The sequence below is a fragment of the Equus caballus genome, chromosome 18 (assembly GCF_041296265.1).
Source record: "Equus caballus isolate H_3958 breed thoroughbred chromosome 18, TB-T2T, whole genome shotgun sequence".
In the NCBI taxonomy this organism is placed as follows: Eukaryota; Metazoa; Chordata; class Mammalia; order Perissodactyla; family Equidae; genus Equus; species Equus caballus.
This window is the reverse complement of record NC_091701.1, coordinates 25,246,952-25,272,301: the sequence shown is the minus strand read 5'-3', so window position 1 is coordinate 25,272,301 and position 25,350 is coordinate 25,246,952. Positions and strand designations below refer to the sequence as shown.

At 36.0% G+C, this 25,350-nt stretch overlaps 1 protein-coding gene across 3 annotated transcripts in view; it reads left to right on the top strand.

Moving 5' to 3' along the window:
• Positions 1 to 25,350, top strand: part of LRP1B (LDL receptor related protein 1B) — a 1,824,397-nt gene that overhangs the window by 812,727 nt on the left and 986,320 nt on the right. For all 3 annotated transcript variants that reach the window (XM_070241833.1, XM_023622537.2, XM_023622536.2), the window contains 2 exons: positions 9,670 to 9,789; positions 21,688 to 21,816. In XM_070241833.1, coding sequence (XP_070097934.1) covers positions 9,670 to 9,789; positions 21,688 to 21,816 — 249 coding nt within the window. The remainder of the gene's footprint in view (positions 1 to 9,669; positions 9,790 to 21,687; positions 21,817 to 25,350) is intronic.

Genomic DNA, 25,350 nt, shown 5'->3' with positions numbered 1-25,350 from the left:
ATAAAGTGAAATGTCCTTTTAGTATATAAGCCAGCAATCCCAGATTTAGCCAAATGAAATGGTAACCTATATTTACCCAAAACTTTTATGTGAAAGTTTATAGCAACTTCATCCATAATAAATCAAAAATAGAAATAACTCAAATGTCTGTCACTTGTGAAATGGATAGACACACTGAGGTATATTCATACAATGGAATACCGTTCAGCAACAAAAAGGAAGGAAGTACTGATAAAATAACGCTGATGACTCTCAAACACATTATGCTAGGTAAAGATGCTGCAGGCTGGATGATTCCATTTATATGACATACTGGAAGAAGCAAAACTATTGAGACAGAAAACAGATAAGTGATTGCGAAAAATGATAGTGGGGAAATGAATGACAAAAGGGCACAGGAAAATATTTTAGGACAGTGGTCCTGTTCTATATCTTTTTTGGTGGCGGGGAAGGGAAGATTCGCCCTGAGCTAACATCTGCTGCCAATCCTCCTCTTTTTACTGAGGAAGACTGGCCCTGAGCTCACATCCATGCCCATCTTCCTCTACTTTATATGTGGGATGCCTACCACAGCATGGTTTGTCAAGTGTTGCCATGTCTGCACCTGGGATCCAAACTTGCGAACCCCGGGCCACTGAAGCAGAACGTGCGCACTTAACTGCTGCGCCACTGGGCCAGCTCCCTCTATATCTTGATGATAGTATTGGCTACACAACTATATGCATTTGTCAAAACTCATACACTAAAAAGAGTGAATTTTACTGTATGTATCATTATACCATAATAACAAAAATAGAACCAAGAAAACCATAAAAAAAAGAATTGCCTTAATGGTGTATCTTTCCATATGAGAACACCCTGAAAATTTGTGGCCGAGACTGTAGTTTAGCACTAAGCAAAGAATTCTGAAGAAATCCATGTTAGCAGTCATCAACAGTAGCCTAATCTCTGCAAGCCAGCTCACACTGCATTTTACTAGGCCAAGGAAACAGGGGTGAGAGGATGAATGACGTGACACAAATTATCACCCTTCTAAATATGTCAAGCATACGTCCTGCTGACAAGAGGGACTGTCTAGCATGGTAAGTAGCAGCATCAGCTTTTCAATCTCCAAGTACCAAAAGTGAGTGAAGTATTTATTTTTTAAATGTGCTATATAAGGAAAGAATAATTTTTTCCTCATTGCTATGATTATAGTTGTTGGTTAAAAGGCAATTTTGTATAAGCCAATTTCAAGGAGCAATTTGATTACTAAAATTGAGAATGAAACATTATCCTATTTTGTAAAATAATGTGTCAGATAACTTATGTATTTGGAAAGGTGCCTATATCTTTTTGTATTTCTAAAGAGTTTATAAAAGTTCTAATTTCCTCCCAGGGTGAAACATAACCTAGAGACACATGAATAAAATAGCACAGCTGTGTTCTCCCTATGCCACTAAGTCCAATACACGATCAATGTGAATTGTTTGATTATGGGTCATAAAGGCAGCCAGCATAATGCTATTGACTACAGCATGGATGATCTGATGGCTACACAAACAAGATGGCAAACAATGGTCCTCTGGCTTAGAGATATTTATATAAGCAAAACTATCGAGGGAAGAAACCTCCTAACAGTAATAATTCGTAATTGTTGGAATCTGGTTAGCATCTTCTAATCGCCATTCTCTACTGTCTTGTTTTTACTTTGAGGCAGCTTAGCAAAATTTATTTATATATGTTTCCTGTATCAGAAACTTGCATTACATTTGTGGAAATGTGTTCTAAATCCCAATGCTCTTAAAAAGCATAACAATCCCTACAGACTATGCAGAATAACATAAGTATTTTGTGAAATTTGCTTGTCTGAATTGTTAATTGTCCATGCTATGTTGCAAATTAAATGTGGATGTACATTGCTTCAGAGAGTAATATTCATATTTCATAGAAACAAGTTAGTCAGTAGAGAAAAATCTTCATTTCCTGTACTTAGTGTTTCTCTATATGTTGGGGACTTTGCATTCAGGTAAAGATTTCAAGAGAATTTACCAAAAATGTATCTTCTCCAGAAGACAACAAAAGATACTTAAGTGATTTGGAGACAAAACTAGAACTAGATCATGTAACACCCAAAAATAAAAGAGCAAAAGAGAAAACCCTTCTACTGGAAAAAAGAAACATAGCTCCAAATTGCTCAGAGCATATAGATGATGACAAGAATATTGACAATAGATATTCTGTGGTATTGAATGAATGATTGAGCTTAAATGGTAAAATGATGATAAAAATAATGATAATAAAAAGAATTACTTTGTGTCAGGCAATATTTTAAGAACTTTATATGACTTACCTCATTTAAACCTCACAATAACCCTATGAGGTAGTTTCTATTATCCTCCTTTTAGAGATAAGGAAAAACATGTGTGGAGAGTTTAAATCATTTGCCCATCACTATGGTATTACATAACAAACAACCCTGGTATCTCAGAGGTTTAATGCAACAAAAATCCAAAATTTTACTCACATCATCGTCCAACTGGGTCATCAGTGGATGCTTCCCATGTGCTGTTTCAGGCTCCCTCCATGTTGGGCCTCTAACATCCCAAGGTCCTATGAGTCTTCTGCTGGATTCCTTGCATCGAGAGGACTGACAAGTGAAGAGAGAGTGGAAAATTGTCAGAATGCTTTAGGGGCTAAGTCAGGAAATGGTACACACTAATTTTGCATATATTACATTGCCTAGAAGCCACATATATGGCTCCAACATAACTGCATGTCAACGGGGAAAGGTCATCTTTTTATTTGCCCAGGCAGAGGAAACAGGATTGGTGAACATTAGCTATGTATTCTTTGTCACACTCACATAGCCTAAAATTAGTAAAATTAGGGTTGGGGCTTAGTTACTCCAACATGGCTCAGAGTCCAAGGCTTTAACCGTAATACCCTACTACCACTCAGAAAAAAGAAAAAAGTGGTGAAAGAGAGATGAGATTTAGTAGTAATTAATGTTCTATCCTTTTAGAATTCCTCTTTTTATTAATACTACAAATTCAGAAATCTGTTTCTTGAATCTATTTCTAAGTCAAAAAATGGCTTAGAAGGTTAGATGCCTCAAAGCTACCCACTACTTATAAACTGTGAACTTGCATTTGATAGGGAAAATATACTCACGTTTTGATAATCCTCTCCCATTCAACTTTGAAAAGGGCATAAAAATATTTCTTAAAAATCACAGAATGAATTTGGTCTGTACTGGGAGAGTATTCATCCATTGAAGTAGATTTCATTCCTGAAATAATATCTCCTCTCCTTTAATTAAAAAAAAACCCTCTTTTTTTTTAACGATAATGTTACCAAAAGTTGAGTCTCTCAATCTTAATGCCAATCCAAATAATGAGAACAGAGTCTTGAGTGACGAGGAAAGGCTTTACTTTCTTTGCCAGGCAGAGGGACCAAAGCAAGGGCTAGTGCCTCAAGAAATGCTAGCTCCCCATTAAGAAACAGGTAGGGGTTTTTATTTGGGGTTTTAGGTAGAGGAGGGGAGCTGTGGCTTTCTTGGTCAGTGTTTTTCCATTGGCCTGTGTTCGGGGCTGCTTCCAGCAGAGGAGACAAAGGGTTTCTCATGTGACTGTCCTTAGCTGTTTATCTCTGTGGTGGAAGGTAGACTCTGGCCTCAGAAAGCCAAAGAGTTGGGCGTGGGAAGCTTTGTTTTCTTGATATTCTCTAGATATTAGTTTCTCTGTAAAAGAACTTCAAGATCCTATGATAGCCACAACTTTAGTGGGAGCCCAGCTTGAGGCCATCTGGGCTTTAACATTTGTAATTTCTGTTTGGCTGTAAACCTCATGGAGTCAGAGGTTAAAGAAACAAACATTTACATATGAGTGTAACTAAGAAGCAGGAACTGGGAATGTTTGCTTTTGGTTTTAACCCCCTATATGCTGGGTTCACTGTACAGGAACCCATATCAGGGCTGATACTAATTAAGAGCCAGCAGCAATAATGCTGAGGAATATAGATCAGATACCATGTTTACATACCTATAGTCTGTTTTGCATATTATATCCCCTTAGAAACTAATGGTCTTCCTACTTCAGTCTAAGATCCAAACTAATGATAATGTTGCATGAACCAATGACCATGCTTCATGAAATGCACTCTAGGAAGACTGATAATTCAAGTACGAAATTTTCGTTCTAGTTAAATAAGCTTTCTAACAAATTAATCTGATGCACTTTTAATTATGTACATAATCATTATAGCGTCACATGTAATTAAGCATAAATGGCAAGCAGTTCAAATAGTAATATTACAATAATTAGTATTGCTCTCACACAGTCAAGCCAAATTGTAAAGTTTAGTTTTTCATATTGTTGGTTCTTCATAGTTCTTCATGATCTATTGGAAGAATCAATATTTACCATTTCACTTGATATCATATACTGTTTAATCATTTCGCTGTCATCTCTTTGCACATCCACACATTCTCATATAGAATAAGTTCAATAAACTGAAAGGTAAGTCATCCTTGTCTGTTTTGCTATTTCCAGCCACCAGACTCCCACTTAATGCTCAAAACCATGTGTGAGATCTTGTCTTTCACACTTATTTTTTCCCCATTTTCTCTATTTCTCCCTATCACTACCCTCTTGTTAGTAATTCTTTTCAGTATCCATTGCTTCATCATACTCCAGGTGTTTCAAGTTTACAGAGAGCTGAAAGATGGACTCAATAGTCTGTGGATTTTCTATTATGGATTGAGACAGGGAAAAGAAGGATTTGGGTTACAGAGATAAATGGAAAAACAATACATTTAAAGCACTGAGTTAATATGCCTGCCTTAGAGTACAGACCAAACAAATTAGGTCATACCCCTACTTTCGTTTTCTTTATCCTACAGCATATTTAAGTCTTTTCTATGAGAAACCTTTCCTATTTCCTCTTTCTGTCCCAAACCCTTACCACATTTATCTCTATCCTCTGTGTTCCAAGGAAATTTTTTTTGAAGGTCTAAATTGATCCTGTTAGGAAACCCAGTGCATTATTTAGACTTCATCCAAGTACATTTCTCTAAGAATTTAACATTTATTGCTCTGCTTACTTCCATGAACTGTTCTTCTTCCCTTGGTTTTGTGAAGGTTTCCTGGTTCTCCATCTGTATATTTGATTATTTCTCAATTTTCTGTGTTAACACCTCTTCTTCTGCTTGCCATTTACATGTAAAATTTCTCTGATTTTATTTGTATTATAAATATTCTTTATAAAGAATGATTCTTTCCTCTTTGGGCTTCAGTTGCTGACTGTATGTTTGTGACTTCCAAATCTACATCTCAAGTCCAGACTTCTCTTCTTCGATAAAATCAAATTCTCAACTCCTTCCAGCCATTATCTTGTCAACATTTAAACAGTCAAAGGCAAACTTAATGTTTTCCCCCAAACTTCCAGTCCACAGTTATTCTTAATTCATTTTATTGGTGCTATTGACTCAGTGTCATTATCCTTTCACCAAGTTTTTGGCCATCCATTCACCTAATATTCACAGTCCTAATTTATGCTTTGGCCATTTCTAGACTTTTAGATAGCTTTTCTTCCTTCACTATCTTTCATTCATCTTTCTCCCTGCTATTAGGTACTTTCAAACTATACAAGTCAGAGTATATCTCTTCTGTCCTCAATAACTAGCAATGACTCCCATCATTGAAACAGGAAATTCTACTTAATATAAAAATTAATCCACTTCAATCTGGCCCCAAACAACAATTCCAGCCCCATTCCCTACCACATGATTTAGCCACACAGGGTTATTTATCATTGTCTGTATTTCTTGTATGCTTTCATCTTTTTATTTATTTTCTGTTATTGTCTGCTTTATCTGGAATGCACTTTCATAAATTTTGTCTACTGAACTCTTCTTATCTTTTAAATTTCAAATTAAATTAAACTTCTTTCACTACTATTTTTCAGATCCTACCCCCATTGCCACTCTCTGAATGAATCTTTCTCTTTCCAGCTCATACCACTTGCATTTTTATTTAGCATATGTGTTTTTCTGCTATGAATTATAGCTGTTGTTCATGTTTTGTCCCTCTTACCTAATCTCACCCACTTCCACACTCATGTTGTACTTTCTTAATTTGTCTAAAGCAATTTTGCTTCTGTAGAACCCCAGCAGAGTGCTTAGCATTGACTAGGTGCTCAATCAAGGTTGAACTACAGTAACATATATATTCAAGGCAATTTTGGACTGATTCCACCATAATCAAACAAGATGTGACAATTCAATTACCTAACTTGAAGATGTAAATGAACTATCTTTAGGACCTAATTTAGTTTAATGGACAAGAAATGACATCTGAGAGTGTTACTCCTCATCTTAAAGTTAAGCTATTGATTTATTGATTTATTCATCCTATAAAAATTATGAAACATTTCCTCTATCTATAGCACACTACTAAGCCTAGAATGACAAACAAATAAATAAAAGGATCAGCTGTGGTTGAACCATTGCCAGATTGTACAATGGGAACTGGAGAATCTTACTACTTTTTTTAAAGATTGGAACCTGAGCTAACAGCTGTTGCCAATCCTTTTTTTTTTTTTCTTTTTCTCCCCAAATACCCCCAGGACATAGTTGTATATTTTAGTTGTGGGTCCTTCTAGTTGTGGCATGTTGGACACCGCCTCAGTGTGGCCTGAAGAGCAGTGCCATGTCCACGCCCGGGATCCGAAGCAGTGAAACCCTGGGCTGCCGAAGCGGAGTGCCTGAACTTAACCTCTTGGCCACAGGGCCACTCTGAGAATCTTATTATGAAGAGCACAGACTTTGTAGTCAGATTGACTTTGCTTTGAATGCCATCTCCATCACATATTTGCTATATAATCTTGGGTTGGTTGTTAACTATCAGTTTCTTCATCTGTAAAATGTAAATTACAATGATATCTGCAAGATTCACTGTTGTGGGTTCCCAAAGAGATTGAATTTTTAAGAATTATATATATAAGGTTTATAATTTTTAGTTATAGATACTGGTGGGGGAAACCAAAATGTAAATAACTACCATAATACAAAGCAAAAATGACATAATTTCAAAAGAACCATTTATTCCATATTTGTTATTAATAATCTATTTTTATAGACCAAATTGCTGGTCTTTGTACATTATATAAATGTTAACATTTATATTAGCATATAATTAGCATTGACTTAAAATCCAAACTTACAAATCAGATATAGTTGGTTTGTATATTGGCTGAATTTATTTCAGGAAAATAGAAATTGTTCCAAGTATTTCAAAGACAAAGCAATTTAATATAAAGTATTGATTGTAATCAGGACAGTGCAAATTAGAAGTAGAAGAAGGCACAGCCAGCTTTCAAGTTACTGCACTGCAGTTATGCTCCAGTCAGAGGGGAAGCCATGACACTTGATGTGTTCACCAGTAGCATATTGATGGACAAGAGAAAGATACCACAGTTTCTGCCCTGGGGCACTCCATCCTTAGGAGGTTGACAAGAAGAAGAGGAACCATGCAAAGAAGGCTGTGAAATAGGATGAAAAGCAAGAGTGTGGAGCCCTGGAAACAAAGTGATGAATATGTATCAGGAAGTAGTAGTTAACTGTGTCAGATGCTGCTGATAGGTCAAGTAAAATGAGGATGGAGAAAAGACCATTGTACTTATCAACACTGAGGTCGTTGGGGACCTTCATGTGAGCAGTTGTGTGGAGCAATGGAGGTGAAAGCTCGCAGAGTGTGTTTGAGATAGAAACAGGAGAAGAGACAGTGGGTATGAATTATTGTTTTCTTTTCTTCTCTTTTCTTTTTTTGGTGAGGAAGATGGGCCCTGAGCTAACATCCATTGACAGTCTTTCTCTTTTTTGCTTGAGGAAGATTGTCAATGAGCTAACATCTGTGCCTGTCTTCCTCTATTTTGTATGTGGGAGGGATGCCGCCACAGCGTGGCTTCATGAGTGGTGTGTAGTTCCACGCCCAGGATCTGAACCCACAAACCGCAGGCTGCTGAGGTGGAGCAGGAGAACTTAACCACTATTATTTTTTAATTTTTGTTATAAAGAGGAACAGAGGAATTGGGAATGGTGACTAGTAGGGGTAGTGAAGTCAAGGTTTTTTGTTTTTAAGTTGTGAAAAAATAAGAGCTTGTTTGATGCTGAGAATGAGCTAGTACGAGGATCAGAAAACTTTCTATAAAGGGCTATCGTAAATATTTTAGGCTTTCTGGGCCATAGGTCTCTGAGGCAACTAGTAGACTATGCCTTCATAGGTGAAAGCAGCCATAGGCAATATATAAATGAATGGGCACGACTGTGTTCCAATAAAACTTAATTGACAAAAAGAGACAGGTGCTCTAGTTTGATCTAATATAAATTTCAAAATATGATTATGAGAAGAAGTACAGAATAGCTGAACTGATGTCCTTGAGTAGGTGAGAGGGCATGGGATTTGTGCCCAAGAATTGGGGTTAGGTCTTTGATTATGGGTTCAACTCAGTCTGAAAAGTAACTAAGATAAAAATATGCAGAAGTGGCTAAATGTGAAGCATGGATGTGTAGAAAATGTTTTGATTGCTTCAGTTTTCTCAGAGAAGTAGGAAGCAACATCATCATATGTGAGTGATCATTAGGAAGGAGATTTGAAGTTTTAAGAAGAGAAGATGCATGAACTAGTTGCATGAAAGAGTTGAAAAGTAATTGGGTTAAGGAAATACTATAGATAATTAAATTTTTAGTAAGATATCAGATTTTCACTTTGGAATGTCTAGCTGTTCTTTTCCACATTCAACTTCTATATTTTTATTGCAATTTACAATTTTTCTGAAGCACCAGCTAAATTTGTGGCAAATATCAACATATTATGAATCATTCAACTTTAATCTTCAAAACCCTTATTTTTCCTCCTGGGGGAAAAAAAGAGATTGTTGCAATCCATTAATACCCCTATTTTCAGACAGCAAAATCAGTCACGCTTTCTATCCATATATTTTTCTAGCTTAGTAAATCTTATTCCTGTTAGAAATTATTTGTGCAATGAATATGCTCCTGTCACTTCATCTCTGTTTCATGCATTTATCATATTGAATCCTAATTTGCTCTGAGGGTTTGCTAACTTTTGCTTCAATGATGTATTTGCTCTGAAAGAGTCAGATATAATGATATATATTATGTCCAGTATTTGTCTAATATTTTGCCACCAATGAAAGATAAATTATTGAAATGGAATCTATTCATATTGATTGCTATGAAGGTTACACATAGATTGGTAAATCAAAGCAAGCCCTCAAAAGATAGAAAATCAATTGATGTGTCAGGAAAGGTATAAATGGTGAAATCAACCACTGAGTTGACATTTTTCCTTTTGGTATAATTTAATTTACCAGAATTTGAAAGGATTTGTGACTTTGAACATACGTAATAAACTAAAAATGGAAAGACTGAACAGATGGATCTGAAATTTTTGTAACAATACTTCAAACAAATGCAAATCAACATACTTTAGAGGGAATAGATATTCGTTGTTCTTTAGACCAATCACAGAAATTTTCAAGGAGATGATTCAAAACTATATTATCAGGGTTATGCACTGAGTAAATATTACCAATACGTAGATTTATACAGTATACATGTGTGCACAGTTATATAGAGGCAATATCTTGTTTGTTTTTTCTCTACAGAACTGTTACCCAGTTGTCAGCAGTTGAATTGTCAGTATAAATGTGCAATGATCAGAAATAGTACGAGATGTTACTGTGAGGATGGATTTGAAGTAAAAGAAGGTGGAAGAAGCTGTAAAGGTAAGTATGATGTGACTATTCAATTTTTTTTTTTTACAGAAGCTTAGTTAATAGAAATTTAATAACGTATCTTTGAACACCTAACATGTGCTCCATACAGTTCTTATGTTAACTTTTTTGTTGTTTCGTTGGGGTGGGGAAAATTCCCTTTCTTCCTTTCTTGTGTTCTTGGCTGGACTGATAGTAAAATTGACACAAGACCAGATTAGCACGAGAGGAACCCAGTTTAATACACATGTATTGGAGAGCATAAAGAAGTGATGCTTGGAGAGTGAAGAAAGCAGGCAATATATATCTTTTACACAAAGAAACATGAATTTGTGAAAAATTGACAGGACAAAGAAATTTAAGATTGGGATGCATAAGTAGTGAGGAATTTAAGTAGATTTTAGGCTTGAGGTAGTAAATTAGCACGATTTGTTGACACAGTCTTCTTGGCCCTGAATCCCCTAGCTCTGGTGATGAGGATGCAGGGAGAGTTCCTTTCCCACGGGAGACTTATTTCCTGCTTTCAGGGGGAACACAGACAGGAGGGTCAGAAAGCCCTTTTTGCTTCTCAAGTAACTTTCATTCAAAATAATCAATATGCTATTGTAGGATATTTTGAGGTGGTCTGCTCTGGGCCCCAACAGTTTGTTGAGATTCTAATGTTGGCACTCCCCGAAAAACCACGTACATAAACATTACAGATATGCGTTTATACCGATCTATTTTCAATTTGTATTGCAATAATGTCACACATGGGAAATGTTAACAATGAGAAGTGTTTAGTTAACCATTAAAACATTGGATTTAATTGCTTTAACTTCCTAAATGTTTTGTACCTGTTAACATAGTTGCAGCGTAGTAGACATTTGTTATTAACTAAGTTAGGTTAATAATAATCATGTAATGTTCTTTACAATTTTTGCACTGATAATTCTGGTAGTTGACATTTTACCAATAGCAATAATGATGAACATAAATATATTTATATATACTTTTAAAGATTGTATTTTTCCTTTTTCTCCCCAAAGCCCCCTTGTACATAGTTGTATATTTTTAGTTGTGGGTCCTTCTAATTTTGGCATGTGGGATGCTCCCTCAGCATGGCTTGATGAGCGGTGCGACGTCTGTGCCCAGGATCCAAACCGGGAAAACCTGGGGCAGCCGAAGCGGAGCGCACAGACTTAACCACTCAGCCATGGGGGCGACCCCTTATATATACTTTAAATGTCTTAATTCTTGCTTTTGAGAATGTTCTGCAGCAAATGTTTGCTCTCTGAAATCACTCCACTCTGCCATATTGAACAATTCTGGGTTACTTCTCCATTCTATCAACTCCAATTTTATTTAAATTTGTATATATATATAAATCTGATATATCTACAATGTAAATAATATATTATTCTATATGGTATTTATATTTATGTATAGATTCTATATACAGCAAAAAATAAAATATAGAATCCATATATAAAATTGAGGAATATCTGCATTGCCAGAGACACTAATAAACAGGATATTTTTCAAAGAAATTGATGCTTTGCTGATTGCTTTAAATCTTTGCTTTAATATTATCACTTTTACCTTAAAACAGAATGTTAAAGTTGAAAGAGTCCTCAGAGAGAATATTGTTCAAAATCTTAATGGCAAAAGTGGGAAAAATGAGACCTTGAACAATTAAGTGACTTACTTAAGTCCACACGTCTTCTCAGGGATAGACTTGAGACTAAAACTCAGGTCTGTAGAGCCCACTTATTCTTATCCTGAAGAGGCTCATTGCTTTTTAATGTACATTTGGGGCTTGAATTTTTAGTTTGTTGTTTGTTTGTTTTCTGCATAATACAAACGTTATAGAAATATTTATTATTAAATGTTTATCAGACCCAGTGGCTGTATAATCTGACTATAGGGAGACAAAACCAGTATATTTATTTGACTCACATCATTCTCAATCCAACATTTACAAATCATAAGATTGCACACAAAAGCCCAGACTTTCTGCAGTAAATGAGAAGTTCTGGCAACACTAGACAACTTATAATTACAAAAGTCAGCCAAATATGAATAGTCCCTCTGGACATACATGCAATTTCCAGTTCAAAACAGCACTTGCCATTTACACAGTGTAGGCTAATGTACATATACTGCATCCTTCTCACTGTTTTGCTCCACCCAACTGCTATAGGAGTCAGGATTTTCAGCTCTTTGTGCATGAATCTCTTTCTCCTGGATCTCTTAATTAAATCCACAAAAATAACCATAATCAATATCTTCTGTTCAACATTAGCAAGAAATTACACAGCAATCATTATGGAAGGTCACCAACAGAAGAGGAGCACTTTTTTACTTTCTCTGCACTCCTGGATGGCCAGATCTGAGCATCATTTATGCTTTGCTGAAGCCGTATTTTCAGGATATTCTCCATCCTTAAAGGGAGAAAGAAGGCATCAGCAGTACAAGGAATGACATACCTATTCCTTTGAGGCCAATTTTGTGGAGTTCTATCAATGTCATAGCAGTGCATTCTGGCTAAGGAGAAGGAACAAAAGAAATCATTAATCATATTGCTCTCCTGGATAGCATAATCATATCAGCAAAACCAAAATAGGAACCAATAATATTAAAGTTGAAAAATCTGTGAAAATAGATAAGAATCATTTCTGCCAGTAGGGGCTGGACTTTACCAAACTCAAGATTTAATTTATTTCATTATCACTGTAGACTTAGCTCCAAATGCTATTCTTTCTATTCCCAAAGCTTCTTACTTCAAACAAGCCATCCATGAATGTAGGCTATTACATGAAGCTAAAGGATTCTGAGAAAAGTGCAAATTACTGCCATACAAATGCATAGTTTCCCAATTTAAATGTCCCTTAGCTACTCAGCAATCCTTTTGCTTTTCCTTAGTAAACTCCTTTCTTACTTGGGACTCAGAGGGTGGGCTGAGAGTTCCTACCCTTTAATCCTGTGCTTGGTCTTTATGGTTCCAAGCCCCAATCCTAAGATTATCTAGCGGCCCCACCTTGAGTCACCATATTAGCATAGACTCAAGTGCATTACAAAGTGGCTCATTATAAGTAACAAAAGAAGCTCCTATCACTCAGAAAATTACAAAAGTTTTAGAAACTCTGTGCCAGAAACTCAGATCAAAGACTAAATATGTGTATGTTTTATTCCACAGCAGTTTAATCAACTTAACGCCACAGCCTCAAACCGTTGTGTTAGCTTCTCTCTCCTCTTCCTATTTCTGTCTCTTACTCTCACCTCTCCTTTCAAAATTGTTTCTAGGAGTCTTAAATTCTCTTCAAATTCAGTATTACCAAGCTCAGATGACCAAACTCTGTTAATAGGCCAAAGTTTGTATATCCTATTCCAGTTAGGGACACACTAAAACAAAAGCGTGTTCCAGTTAAGAAGATCTACCTTCCATTTACTGCAGTGTCCCCTTTTGCCCCTTCGCTACACCAAGGTCACTATAACAGTGTCCTAGTTGCCAAATCCAAATGGCAATTTTAAACTTTATCTTATTGGACTTCTTCATTTGCATATAACACTTTTGAACACTCTGATATTCTTGAAAAGCTTGCCTTACTTAACTCCTTAGTCTTCTCACAAAGTCTCTTTAAAAGGAGGATCATAGACTCCTGTTTCTTGACAGCCCTTTTCATGTTGGTATAGAGGAGGCAGATAAATCCTCTACCCTCTAGGTCCTTCCTGCTGATCTAAGAATTAAACTGACATGAAACAGAATAATAGGAGAAAATAAAACAAAGTTCAATAACATGTATACGTGGGAGAAACCCAGGAAAGCTGAGTAATTTGCCAGAGTGAGTGAAGCCACCACATTAAATACCATCTTCAGCTAAAGACAAAAGAGGATGTTAGGGATAGTCTTTGGGACTTCAAAGAGGAGGAAGGCAATTTACATGGAGATAGAAATGCAAATGTTTGATAAACTAGTGTTTGCTGGGTCACGTATAGATAGTGTGATCCAAGAGACAGAACTGTGATAAAAATGGGCTTGCTAGTACCTATCTGTCTATGACACCTGTTTTACATTACATTATAGTTATCTTATGGCATTAGCTCCTTCCTGGAACAGGCCTTCTATGTTAAATTCTTTTAGACAGTTAGGAGGAGAGTCAAAGTTTCTTTCAGAGTCTTTTTCTCTTAAAAAGGACACATTTTGAGGTGGCCAATTCTCATCCCCCATACTGATATCTTGAGGTATTTGCCCTAGCCAAGCTTTTCTCATTTTCCCTTTCTCTCTCTGTGGGATCTAACCCCTTGTTATTTTTTTTTTTTAAATCTAATATTCATGTGCTATTTATTCCCAAATACTCTAAGACAGGTATCACTCTATATTACCAGTCCCATATTTCCAACTATTTATGAAACAATTACTCAAGGATGCTCTACAGACAGCTCAAATTTAGCATATCCATGTCAACTCATTATCTCCTCCCATAATGTCTACACTTCTTATAAAATTGGACCACCATTCACTTCTGTCATATCCAATCAGTCTTCATATGTTGCCAATTCTATTTCTTAAACATCTGAGTCCATTCCCTCTTCTCCATTCCTGCTGCCACTGACTTAGTTCAAAATATAATGATTTCAAAATACAATTTCTTGGTGACATCAGCATGATGGTAGAGTGAACTTGCCTGGGACTCTCTCCCCTCCAACATACAATGAAAAGGGGCGTCTATATTCCAACAGAGGACATCCAAAAACAACACAGAAACATCGGAGAGACACACAGCCATACAATGGAGGGCAGAGAGGCTGGAGCTCCCCCTCAGAGGAGCTGGAATGGGGTAAGAGAGATCCTCACTCCCTCCCCTAAAGAGTGAGATCCACAACCATGGGTGACTCCATGAGGGAAAGAACTGGGGAGGGGACATTCATTCATGACAACATCAAGGACAACCAAGGGCCTGTGCAGCCTAGAGGGAAGACCTCTACTGGGTTGAGAGCTTTTTGGGGGGTGCCCTCATCAAGCCAACACCCCAGGAGACCAGATAGTAAGAGCAGAATGAGAAAGCCTGGAGAGCACACAGGAGAAAGCGCCTCTACCCCCACCCACCCCACACCCGTTCAACTGCCTGGGATCTCAGCTGAAGGCGGAGGGCTCAGAATGTGTGGCTCTCGACACCCACTCAGGGGTGATAGGTGGTAACTGCAAACAAATAATATCAGAATATGTAAGATTCAACCCACTTCCTCTAACAATATCAAACATTACATCAAATCTTCAGACCAGAGAGAAAACAACAAGTACCCAGAATTCAGTCCTGAGGACACAGAGATATGTAATTTAAATGACAATGAATTCAAAATAGCTATCATCAAAACACTCAATGAGGTAAAAGAGAATGTATAGAAACAATTCAATGAGTTCAGGAGCTACTTCACAAAAGAGATTGAAATTATAAAGAAGAATCAATCAGAAATATTAGAGATGAAAAACACAATGGAAGAGATAAAACAAAATACAGATTCCCTGAATGCTCGAGTGGACATCATAGAGGAGTGTATCAGCATAATTGAAGATAGATATGTTGAACTGGTCCAGACAGAAGAGGAGAGAGAACTAAGACTAAAATGAAATGAAGAAAGTCTCCAAGAAATATCCTACTCAATTAGGAAATGCAACATAAGAATTATAGGTATTACAGAAGGAGGAGAGAAGGAGAATGGAGCAGAAAACGTGTTCAAAGAAATAATAGCAGAGAACTTCCCAAACCTAGGGAAAGAGAGGGAAATCTGTGTGGAAGAGGCTTCCAGATCTCCTAGATAGGTCGATGTAAAAAGACCTACTGCAAGGCAGATAGTAGTAAAACTGGCAAAAATGAATGACAAAGAAAGAATACTCAGGGCAGCAAAACAGAAGAAAATAACCTACAAAGGAACCCCCATCAGACTTTCAGTGGATTTCTCTGCAGAAACATTATAAGCTAGGAGAGAATGGAAGGACATATTCAGATCTTTAAAAGACAAAAATTTTCAGCCCAGAATAGTCTATCCTGCAGAAAACATCCTTCAGATATAATGGAAAAATAAAAACTTTCCCAGACAAACAAAAGCTAAGAGACATTGTAGCCACGAGATCTCCCCCTACAAGAAATCTTCACAAAGGCCCTCATACCTGAAAAAAAAAAGGGAGACAGGGGTCACAAAACACAAATAAGGAGTTAGATATGTAGACAGAATCAGAATAGGATAGTGAATACTCAAGTATAGCATTAAGCTAAAGGGAAGGAAAACACCAAAAACAAAGATAAGCCTGTCATTTTAACCACAAACTCACAACACAAGATGGAATAAGATGTGAGAAAAACAACTTAGGAGGGGAGAAGGCAGGGGATTGAATCAATTTAGACTAAGGAAATAAGAGGCCATCAGAAAATGGACTATCTTATACACAAGATTCTGAATATAAACCTCAAGGTAAACACTAAACAAAAAAGCAGAACACATATACAAATAATAAATAAGGAGAAAACAAAGAAACACATCATGAAAAACTGCATCATTCAATGGGTAGACCAAAACACAGATGACAAGAAACAAAGGAAATGTAGGAAAACTGGAAAACGAGTGATAAAATGACAGCATTAAGCCCTCATACATCAATAATCACCCTAAATGTAAACAAATTGAATTCTCCAAGAAACAGACACAGAGTGGCAAGATGGATTAAAGAACAAGACCCAACAATAATGCTGCCTCCAGGAACTACATCTCAGCTCCAATGACAAACACAGGCTCAGAGTGAAAGGATGGAAGACAATACTCCAAGCTAATGGCAAACAAAAGAAAGCAGGTATTGCCATGCTTATATCTGACAGAGTAGACTTCAAGATAAGACAGGTAAAGAGAAACAAAGAGGGGCAGTATAAAATGATCAAGGGGACACTCCATCAAGAAGAAATAACACTTATATATGCACCCAACACAGGAACACCAAAGTACATAAAGCAACTATTAACAAACCTAAAAGAAGATATTAATAATACCACAATAATAGTAGGAGACTTCAACACTCCACACACATTAATGGATAGATCATCCAGACAGAAAATCAACAAGGAAACAGTGGAATTAAATGAAAGCTAAACCACTTGCACTTAATAGACATATATAGAACATTTCATCCAAAAACAGCAGAATACACGTTCTTCTCAAGTGTGCATGCAACATTATCAAGGATAGAACATATGTTGGGAAACAAAACAAGCCTCAATAAATTTAAGAAAATTGAAATAATAGCAAGCATCTTTTCGAATCACAATGCTATAAAGCTAGAAATTAATTACAAGAAAAAAAACTGAGAAAGGGACAAAGATGTGGAGACTAAACAACATGCTATTGAACAACCAATGGATCATAGAAGAAATTAAAGGAGAAATCAAAAATATCTGTAGACAAATGAAAATGATAACATACCATATCAACTCTTTTGGGATGCAGCAAAAGCTGTGTTAAGAGGGAAATTCATCACAATACAGGCACACCTTAACAAACAAGAAAATTCCCAAATAAGCCATCTCAAATTACATCTAACTGAATTAGAAAAAGAAGAACATACAAAGCCCAAAGTCAGCAGAAGGAGAGAAATAATAAAAAATCAGAGCATAAATAAATGCTATTGAAACAACAAAGGCAGTAGAAAGGATCAGTGAAAAAAAAGAGTTGGTTGTTTGAGAAGATGAATAAAATTGACAAACTCCTAGCTAGGCTTACAAAGAAAGCTTGGATAAACAAAAATTAGAAATGAAAGAGGAGAAATAACAACAGATGCCATAGAAATACAACAGATTATAAGGGAATACTATGAAAAACTATATGTCAACAAAATGGATAATCTACAGGGAAATGGATAAATTCTTAGACTCTTACAACCGCCCGAAGCTGAATCAAGAAGAAACAGGCAATATGAATAGACCAATCAAAAGGAAAGAGATTGAAACAATAATCAAAAGCATCCCAAAGAATAAAACCCCAGGACCTGATGGCTTCCCTGGGGAATTCTACTAAACTTTTAGAGAAGATTTAATACCTATCCTTCTCAAGCTATTCCAAAAAAACTAGGGAAGATAGTACACTTCCTAACACATTCGATGAGGCCAATATCACTCTGATACCAAAGCCTGACAAGGACAACACAAAAAAAGAAAACTACAGGCCAATATCACTGATGAACATAGATGCAAAAATCCTCAACAAAATTTTGGCAACTTGAATTCAGAAATACATCAAAAGGATCATACATCGCAATCAAGATGGATTTATACCAGGGACACAGGGATGTTTCACCATCTGCAAATCAATCAGTGTGATACACCGCATCAACAAATTGAGGAATAAAAACCACATGACCACTTCCACAGATGCAGAGAAAGCATTTGACAAGATCCAACAGCCAATTATGATAAAAACTCTTAAAAAAATGGGAATAGAAAGAAACTACCTCAACATAATAAAGGCAGCATATAACAAACCTACAGCCAACATCATACTCAATGAGCAAAAACTGAATGCCAGCCCCATGAGAACAGGAAGAAGACAAGGATGCCCACTATCACCACTCTTATTCAACATAGTACTGGAGGTTTTGGCCAGAGCAATTAGGCAAGAGAAAGGAATAAAAGGAATCCAAATAGGGAGTGAAGAGTGAAACTCTCACTGTTTGCAGAGACATGATCTTATATATAGAAAACCCCAAAGAATCCATCAGAAAACTAATAGAAATTATTAACAACTACAGTAAAGTTGCAGCATACAAAATCAACTTACAAAAATCAGTTGCTTTTCTATACTCTAATAATGAACTTACAGAAAAAGAACTTAAGAATACAATTCCGTTTCCAATCTCAACTAAAAGAATAAAGTACCTAGGAATAAATTTATCCAAGGAGTTGAAGGACTTATACAATGAAAACTGTAAGACATTACTGAAAGAAATTGATAATGACATAAAGAGTTGGAAAGAGACTCCATGCACATGGATTGGAAGAATAAGCATAGTTAAAATGTCCACACTACCCAAATCAATCTACAGATTCAATGCAATCCCAATCAGAATCCCGATGACATTCTTCATGGAAGTAGAAAAATGAATCCTAAAATTCATATGGGGCAACCATAGACTCCTAATTGCTAAGGCAATCCTGAGAAAAAGGAACAAAGCTGGAGGTATCACAATCTCTGATTTCCAAATGTACTACAAAGCCATAGTCCTCAAAATGGTATGATACTGGTACAAAAAGACACACAGATCAATGGAACAGAACTGAAAGCTCAGAAATAAAACTGCACATCTACAGACAGCTAATCTTTGGCAAAGGTGCCAAGAACATACAGTGGGGAAAAGAGAGTCTTTTGAATAAATGGTGTTGGGAAAACTGGACAGCTACATGCAAAAGAATGAAGGTAGACCATTATCTTATGCTATACACAAAAATAAACTCAAAATGGATCAAAGACTTGAAGATAAGTCCTGAAATCATAAAACTTCTGGAAGATGATATAGGTAGTACACTCTTTGACATCAAACTTAAAAGAATCTTTTCAAATACCATGTCTTCTCAGACAAGAGAAACAAAATGAAAAATAAACAAGTGGGAATTCATCAGACTAAAGAGCTTGTGCAAGCCAAAAGAAACTAGAATCAAAACAAAGAGACAACCCACCAATTGGGAGAAAATATTTGCAAATCATATATCTGACAAGGGGTTAATCTCCATAATATATAAGGAACTCACACAACTGAACAATAAAAAAACAAACAGCCCAATCAAAAAATGGGCAGAGGATATGAAGAGACATTTTTCCTAAGAAGATATACAGAAGGCCAATAAACACATGAAAAAATGTTCAACATCACTAATCAGGGAAATGCAAATCAAAACGACGCTAAGATACCACCTTACACCTGTTAAAATGGCTATAATCACTAAGACTACAAATAACAAATGTTGGAGAGGATGTGGAGCAAAGGGAACCCTCATACACTGTTGGTGGGAATGCAAACTGGTGCAGCCACTGTGGAAAACAGTATGGAGAGTCCTCAAAAAACTAAAAATAGAACCACCATACGACCCAGCTATCCCACTACTGGGTATTTACCCAAACAATTTAAATTTAACAATCCAACATATGTAACGTATGCCCCACCTATGTTCGCTGCAGCATTATTCACAGTAGCTAAGACATGGAAACAATCCAAGCGCCCATCAACTGATGAATGGATAAAGAAGATGTGGTATATATATACAATGGAATACTACTCAGCCATAAAAAAAGACAACTTTATCTCATTTGCAACAACATGGAAGGACCTGGAGGGAACTATGCTAAGCAAAACAAGCCAGACTGAGAAAGACAAACACCAGATGATTTCACTCATATGTGGAATATGAACAAACACACGGATAAAGAAAAGAGTTCAGTGGTTACCAGGGGAAGGGGGGTGGGAGCGGACACAGGTGTTAAAGGAGATCACTAATGTGGTGACAGTCAAGAAATAATGTACAACTGAAATCTCACATTGGTGTAAACTATGAACTCAATTAAAAAACCGGAAAAACATACAAACAAAAAAACCAAAATACAGTTTCTTGTCTGGAATTAGCACATAGCTAATTTCCCAGGATCTCTTCTCTACATTCACTAATTTATTTTGTATGAGTTTGTTTAGTTTTAAAATACAAAGTTGATCATATATCTAATCTAATTAACGCTTTCCCAATGCCTATGTATAATGTAAAACTCTTTAGTTTAGCATATAAGTAACTTTATTATCTGGCCCCAAAACTACTTTCCCAGTGTCATCTCTTACCACTTCCCTTAAAATACTCTTAATGCCAGTTGACTTCTTACACTTCTTTGAAATCCCCACTATGTCATCCTAATAACTTTTCACATACTGTTTTGTTTAATTGGAATGCCCTTTTCCATCTCATCCCTTTTTATTTACTCTAAGAAAATCTAAGTCATCCTTCAAATTCAGCTCAATATGCAGTCTTCACTAAATATCCTCCCTCCAATTCCAAGCAGGTTCACTTCTCTATGTTTATATCGTAACCAGAGTACACCTCTATTGTAAGGAAATGCATAGAATCAAAATTATATTTCACTAGATTGTTTTACTTAGAGGTAGGAGCCATGTTTTATCAATTTTGGTGGATTAGTATAGTGCATGGTACACAAGACAGACTCAATATACATATGTCTAAATTATTAGTTGACAGAATTTTTTTTTTTTAATTTGCCTGCTCAGTTAAGAATCTTTAAGTACCTGCTATTTATAGAGATTTGAACAAGATGCTGGGGGGTCAAGTATAGGGAGAGGAAGAAGGGGAGAAATAGAAGGAGGACCTGTATATTAAAATAAAATTTAATTAAGATGAAATTTCTCTTTTCAGCAAGTGCTTAATAGTTTCCACTTTTTGATTTTGTGATGGTGATTTGCATAGCTTGGCTCAGAACGCTTATTTAATCTGTTCATTGAAAATCATGTTACTAGACTAATTCTCTGTTAAACTAGTGAAAAAGTCACTGTCATAAACACCAGAACTAGTCAACAAATATTCATTGGAGTACATTTTATACCTTTGCAAACATATCCAAGGACTTCTGTCCTGTCCATCAAAAATGCGAATAAATTCTCTTTTAAAATAAAAATTTGATATTAAATTTGACCTTGTATCTCTGTAGCTACTAAAGCAGCAATGAGTTTGCCTTTCAGTTGGTGTGGTTTTGAAAAGCCTTATTAGAATTGGTTCTTCCTTTTTCAAACTATAGCCTATTTTCAAAGTTTTAAAGAAATGTTTTCTTCAAGGAGAAAAACAAGTTGCCCAACGATGTCTGTTTAGCAATGCCTATGTATAATTTTCTTTTCAGATCAAGATGAATGTGCTATTTATGGTACATGCAGCCAGACCTGCATAAACACATATGGATCCTATGCCTGCAGTTGTGTGGAGGGCTACATAATGCAGCCAGACAACAGATCTTGCAAAGTCAAAAATGGTAAGTTATCTTTTTTGTCTTTCCAGAATTTCTTATTTCCTTTCTACAATGCTTTTTATTAGAAATGTAGTAGAGCAATATGGACTTTGAAAAAATAACTTTTTCCTTCATTTTAATTCACTGATCCGTACTTAGAAATCCAGAGCAGTTCTTTTAGTTGTCACTGATCATTATAAAACTCCCTCCATTACAGGAAGTTTCTAATTAGCAAAAACCTGTTGAAATAAAATGGATTAATTGATTTGAATTACTCACCTTTCTCGTGGACTGTGCAATAGATTCCTAACTGATTTCTGTGAGCTTTTGCTTTCCCTCCAAAATTCATGCTCCAGGTAATAGTTATAGTGATCTGCTAAAATATAAACCAGATTATATCATTCTCTTGTTTAAAATCTCCCAATACTTTCACTCACCTTGAGAATGAAATCCATACTTCTCATGGGAACTATAAGGGCCTAATGATCTGATACCATTTACCTGTCCAATCTCATCTCCCACTACTCTCTTCTTTCATCACACACCACCCTTGCTGGTTTCCTTGTCCTTCTTCAACCATGTTGCTCTTGCCTTGTAGTCTTTCCATTTGCTGTTTTATCTGCCTGCAATGCTTTTCCCTATGATATTCACATTCTTATCATTCAAATCTTGGCTAAACTGTCATCGTTCACAATGACCTTCTCTGACCATGCTATTTAATGGTGCATGTCTTCTCCATCACTATCTTATTTCCCAATTTTATTTATTTATGCATGCTTACTCTATCACTATTTGATTTTTCAATTTTATTTTCTTTATAGGACTACCATTTGAAATGAACTCATTATATATTTGTTTATCATCTGATTTCCCCAGAATAATGTAAGCATTTTGAGCATACAGAACTTGTCAATTTTGTTTACTGTTATTTACTTAGTTCTGATCACTGCGTGGAACATACGGGTACTCAATGAATATTTGTGGAAGGAAAGAAGGAAAGGAGAAGAAGGAATAAACTATTCTTTCTTAATTAAAATTATTAAAATTAGTGCTCCACTCTTAATTGTTTGAATTTCATGTTTGAAAACACGCTTTTACTTCTTACCTGCAAAAACACCTATGGTTTCTATACAATATTCAGCCTACAGTAAACACTCAGTAAGTCTTGTTGACTTGCTAATGAAATAGCTTTAAAATGTGCTAGTAACAATAGGATAATGATAATTTTTTATCAGCTGAATTAGCTTGGGAATAATAGAGGGAGATATTATACATGATATTCCATCTGGCTTCTTCTAACTTCCCCTAAACCTTGTTTCATTTCAGACATTTTCAAATTAAGATATTTTGATAAATTAATGAACGACCCCTACCCCCTTTTATCAGCAATTGGAAAATTAGGTATGAGATGGATTCTCCTTTTCAAATCTAGATTGAGCAAAGCATTGGATTTGCTCAGCAAGCTGCTGTCTCCCTTTACAACATAATGTCATGTTATAATTTCAATGATTTTCCTGAGATAGTGTGTTAAATTATTTACAAAACGTATTGTATACAAAATTACAAAAAAAAAAATCTCTTTTACCTCTTAGTTTACTTTTTTGAATTACTGACTTGGTTTATGAAGCCTATTTATTTTTCAGGAGCAATCCTCGAAAAAAATTGGGTCAGGTTATATGTTCCTCTTTTTCCCAACATTGAGAGTTATGATTTAAAATACAAGTGGACTGGGGCTGGCCCCGTGGCCGAGTGGTTAAGTTCGCGCGCTCCGCTGCAGGCGACCCAGTGTTTCGTTGGTTCGAATCCTGGGGCGCGGACATGGCACTGCTCATCAAAACCACGCTGAGGCAGCGTCCCACATACCACAACTAGAGGGACCCACAACAAAGAATATACAACTATGTACTGGGGGCTTTGGGGAGAAAAAATAAAATAAAATAAAATCTTTAAAAAAAAAAAAATAAATAAATAAATAAATAAAATACAAGTGGACTAAAGCAGTAGAAGGCTTGTTCTTTGCTGTTACTATTGTTACACACAATATTGTTATGGATACACAGGAAGAATGCAATGTAATAAAGCCTATACAAAGGGCGCTTCCTTTCTTTGTACATGGAGAGGGTATCTGACAACAACAGAATGTAACCAGAGAGGGATGGTAGATGATAATGTAATGCCACATCAAGGAAATCTGATGACTCTACAATTGATAATAGAGTATATAAATGCCTTCATCTCTAGGTGGTTGGCTTGATACAATATTGGCTCACACAGTTTGAAAAACACACAGTTTCCTGGGGAATGTTCCTGTGGTTTGTAGTTTTAGGAAAACGAAATGCTAGTAATATAGTAAATGGGCATAAGTCTATAACATATGCTGACTGGTTCTAAAGGTCACATGGATATTTAAACCAATATATTTGTACAATCAAAAGAAAAACTATCAGTTTTGCTTTAGTTTTCTCATCTTTATAACAAATGAACCAGAGGATATTTTTGGCTTCAGTTAAATGTAAAAACTCCATTTAATGCATTAACTTTAAAATTTTTCTGGGAGTTTTATCATATTCTAGTGTTCCTATGACTGACAGGTGCTAGGAAAAAGTTATAAATTAAACCACATTTGTCTTAGGTTTTACTATTCCTCCTTTCTGTTATGTGAATGCTTAGGTTGGCCCATCTGTTTTCTTTCTCTGCAATTCTACTCTCCTGGACCAGAACCTGACTTTCCCTCCAAGTCAAGCCAAAGTCTCAGGGCTCTCAGAAGCTTGGAGTGTGGGAAACTAGAGAAGCGTGGAATGGGCTGGTCCCAGACAGTGGATGTGTGGAAAAAATCTCTAAGCTTTGGAAAGAAACAACAATATAAAAAATATCAAACCCAAAGGATACAATAGGAAGCTAGAACTTGACCCAAGAGGAGGGTTCTGGAAAGATGTTACTAGATGATATGAGAAAATAAAAGTTCCAGGGAGAAGGAACCTTTTATGTGAAGGCAGGGAGAGCCAGAGTCAATTGATTGAGGAGCTGCTTATAAATGTGATGAACTAGTTCACAGAATAACATCTTGGTCGCTCCCCAAATATTTACTCCAAAGCTTGCCAGTGAGGTCTTATTTTCAATGTGACAATTGACAGTAATTAGGTAAATTAATCTAAGTTAATTGATTATCCCTGATTTGTAATATAATGCCTGAGCCTAAGTAAAATTCATAAGTCTTAAGAGCACCTTTAAGAAATAACTCTAATAGGGAGAGGAGATTTCAGGCCCTGTGGCAGATGGGGGAAGAGATTAATGTTAGAGAGGAGACCTTTTCATTGCTATTAATTCACGCACTGCAGACAAATTCCTTTCTTCTCTACACTTAGTAAGATTGAACTGATTTCTGAAATATAGAATCAATCATTTAAGAGCTGTGAAGAACTTCAGAGGTAATCTAGTCCAACTATCCATTTGACATCAAAATAAGTAATTTCCAAATGGAAGAAAGTCTATAGTGTATGTTAAAAAAATTTAACTAAATATGCATACTTGATCTGACTATGGAGAAGGAGACATTCT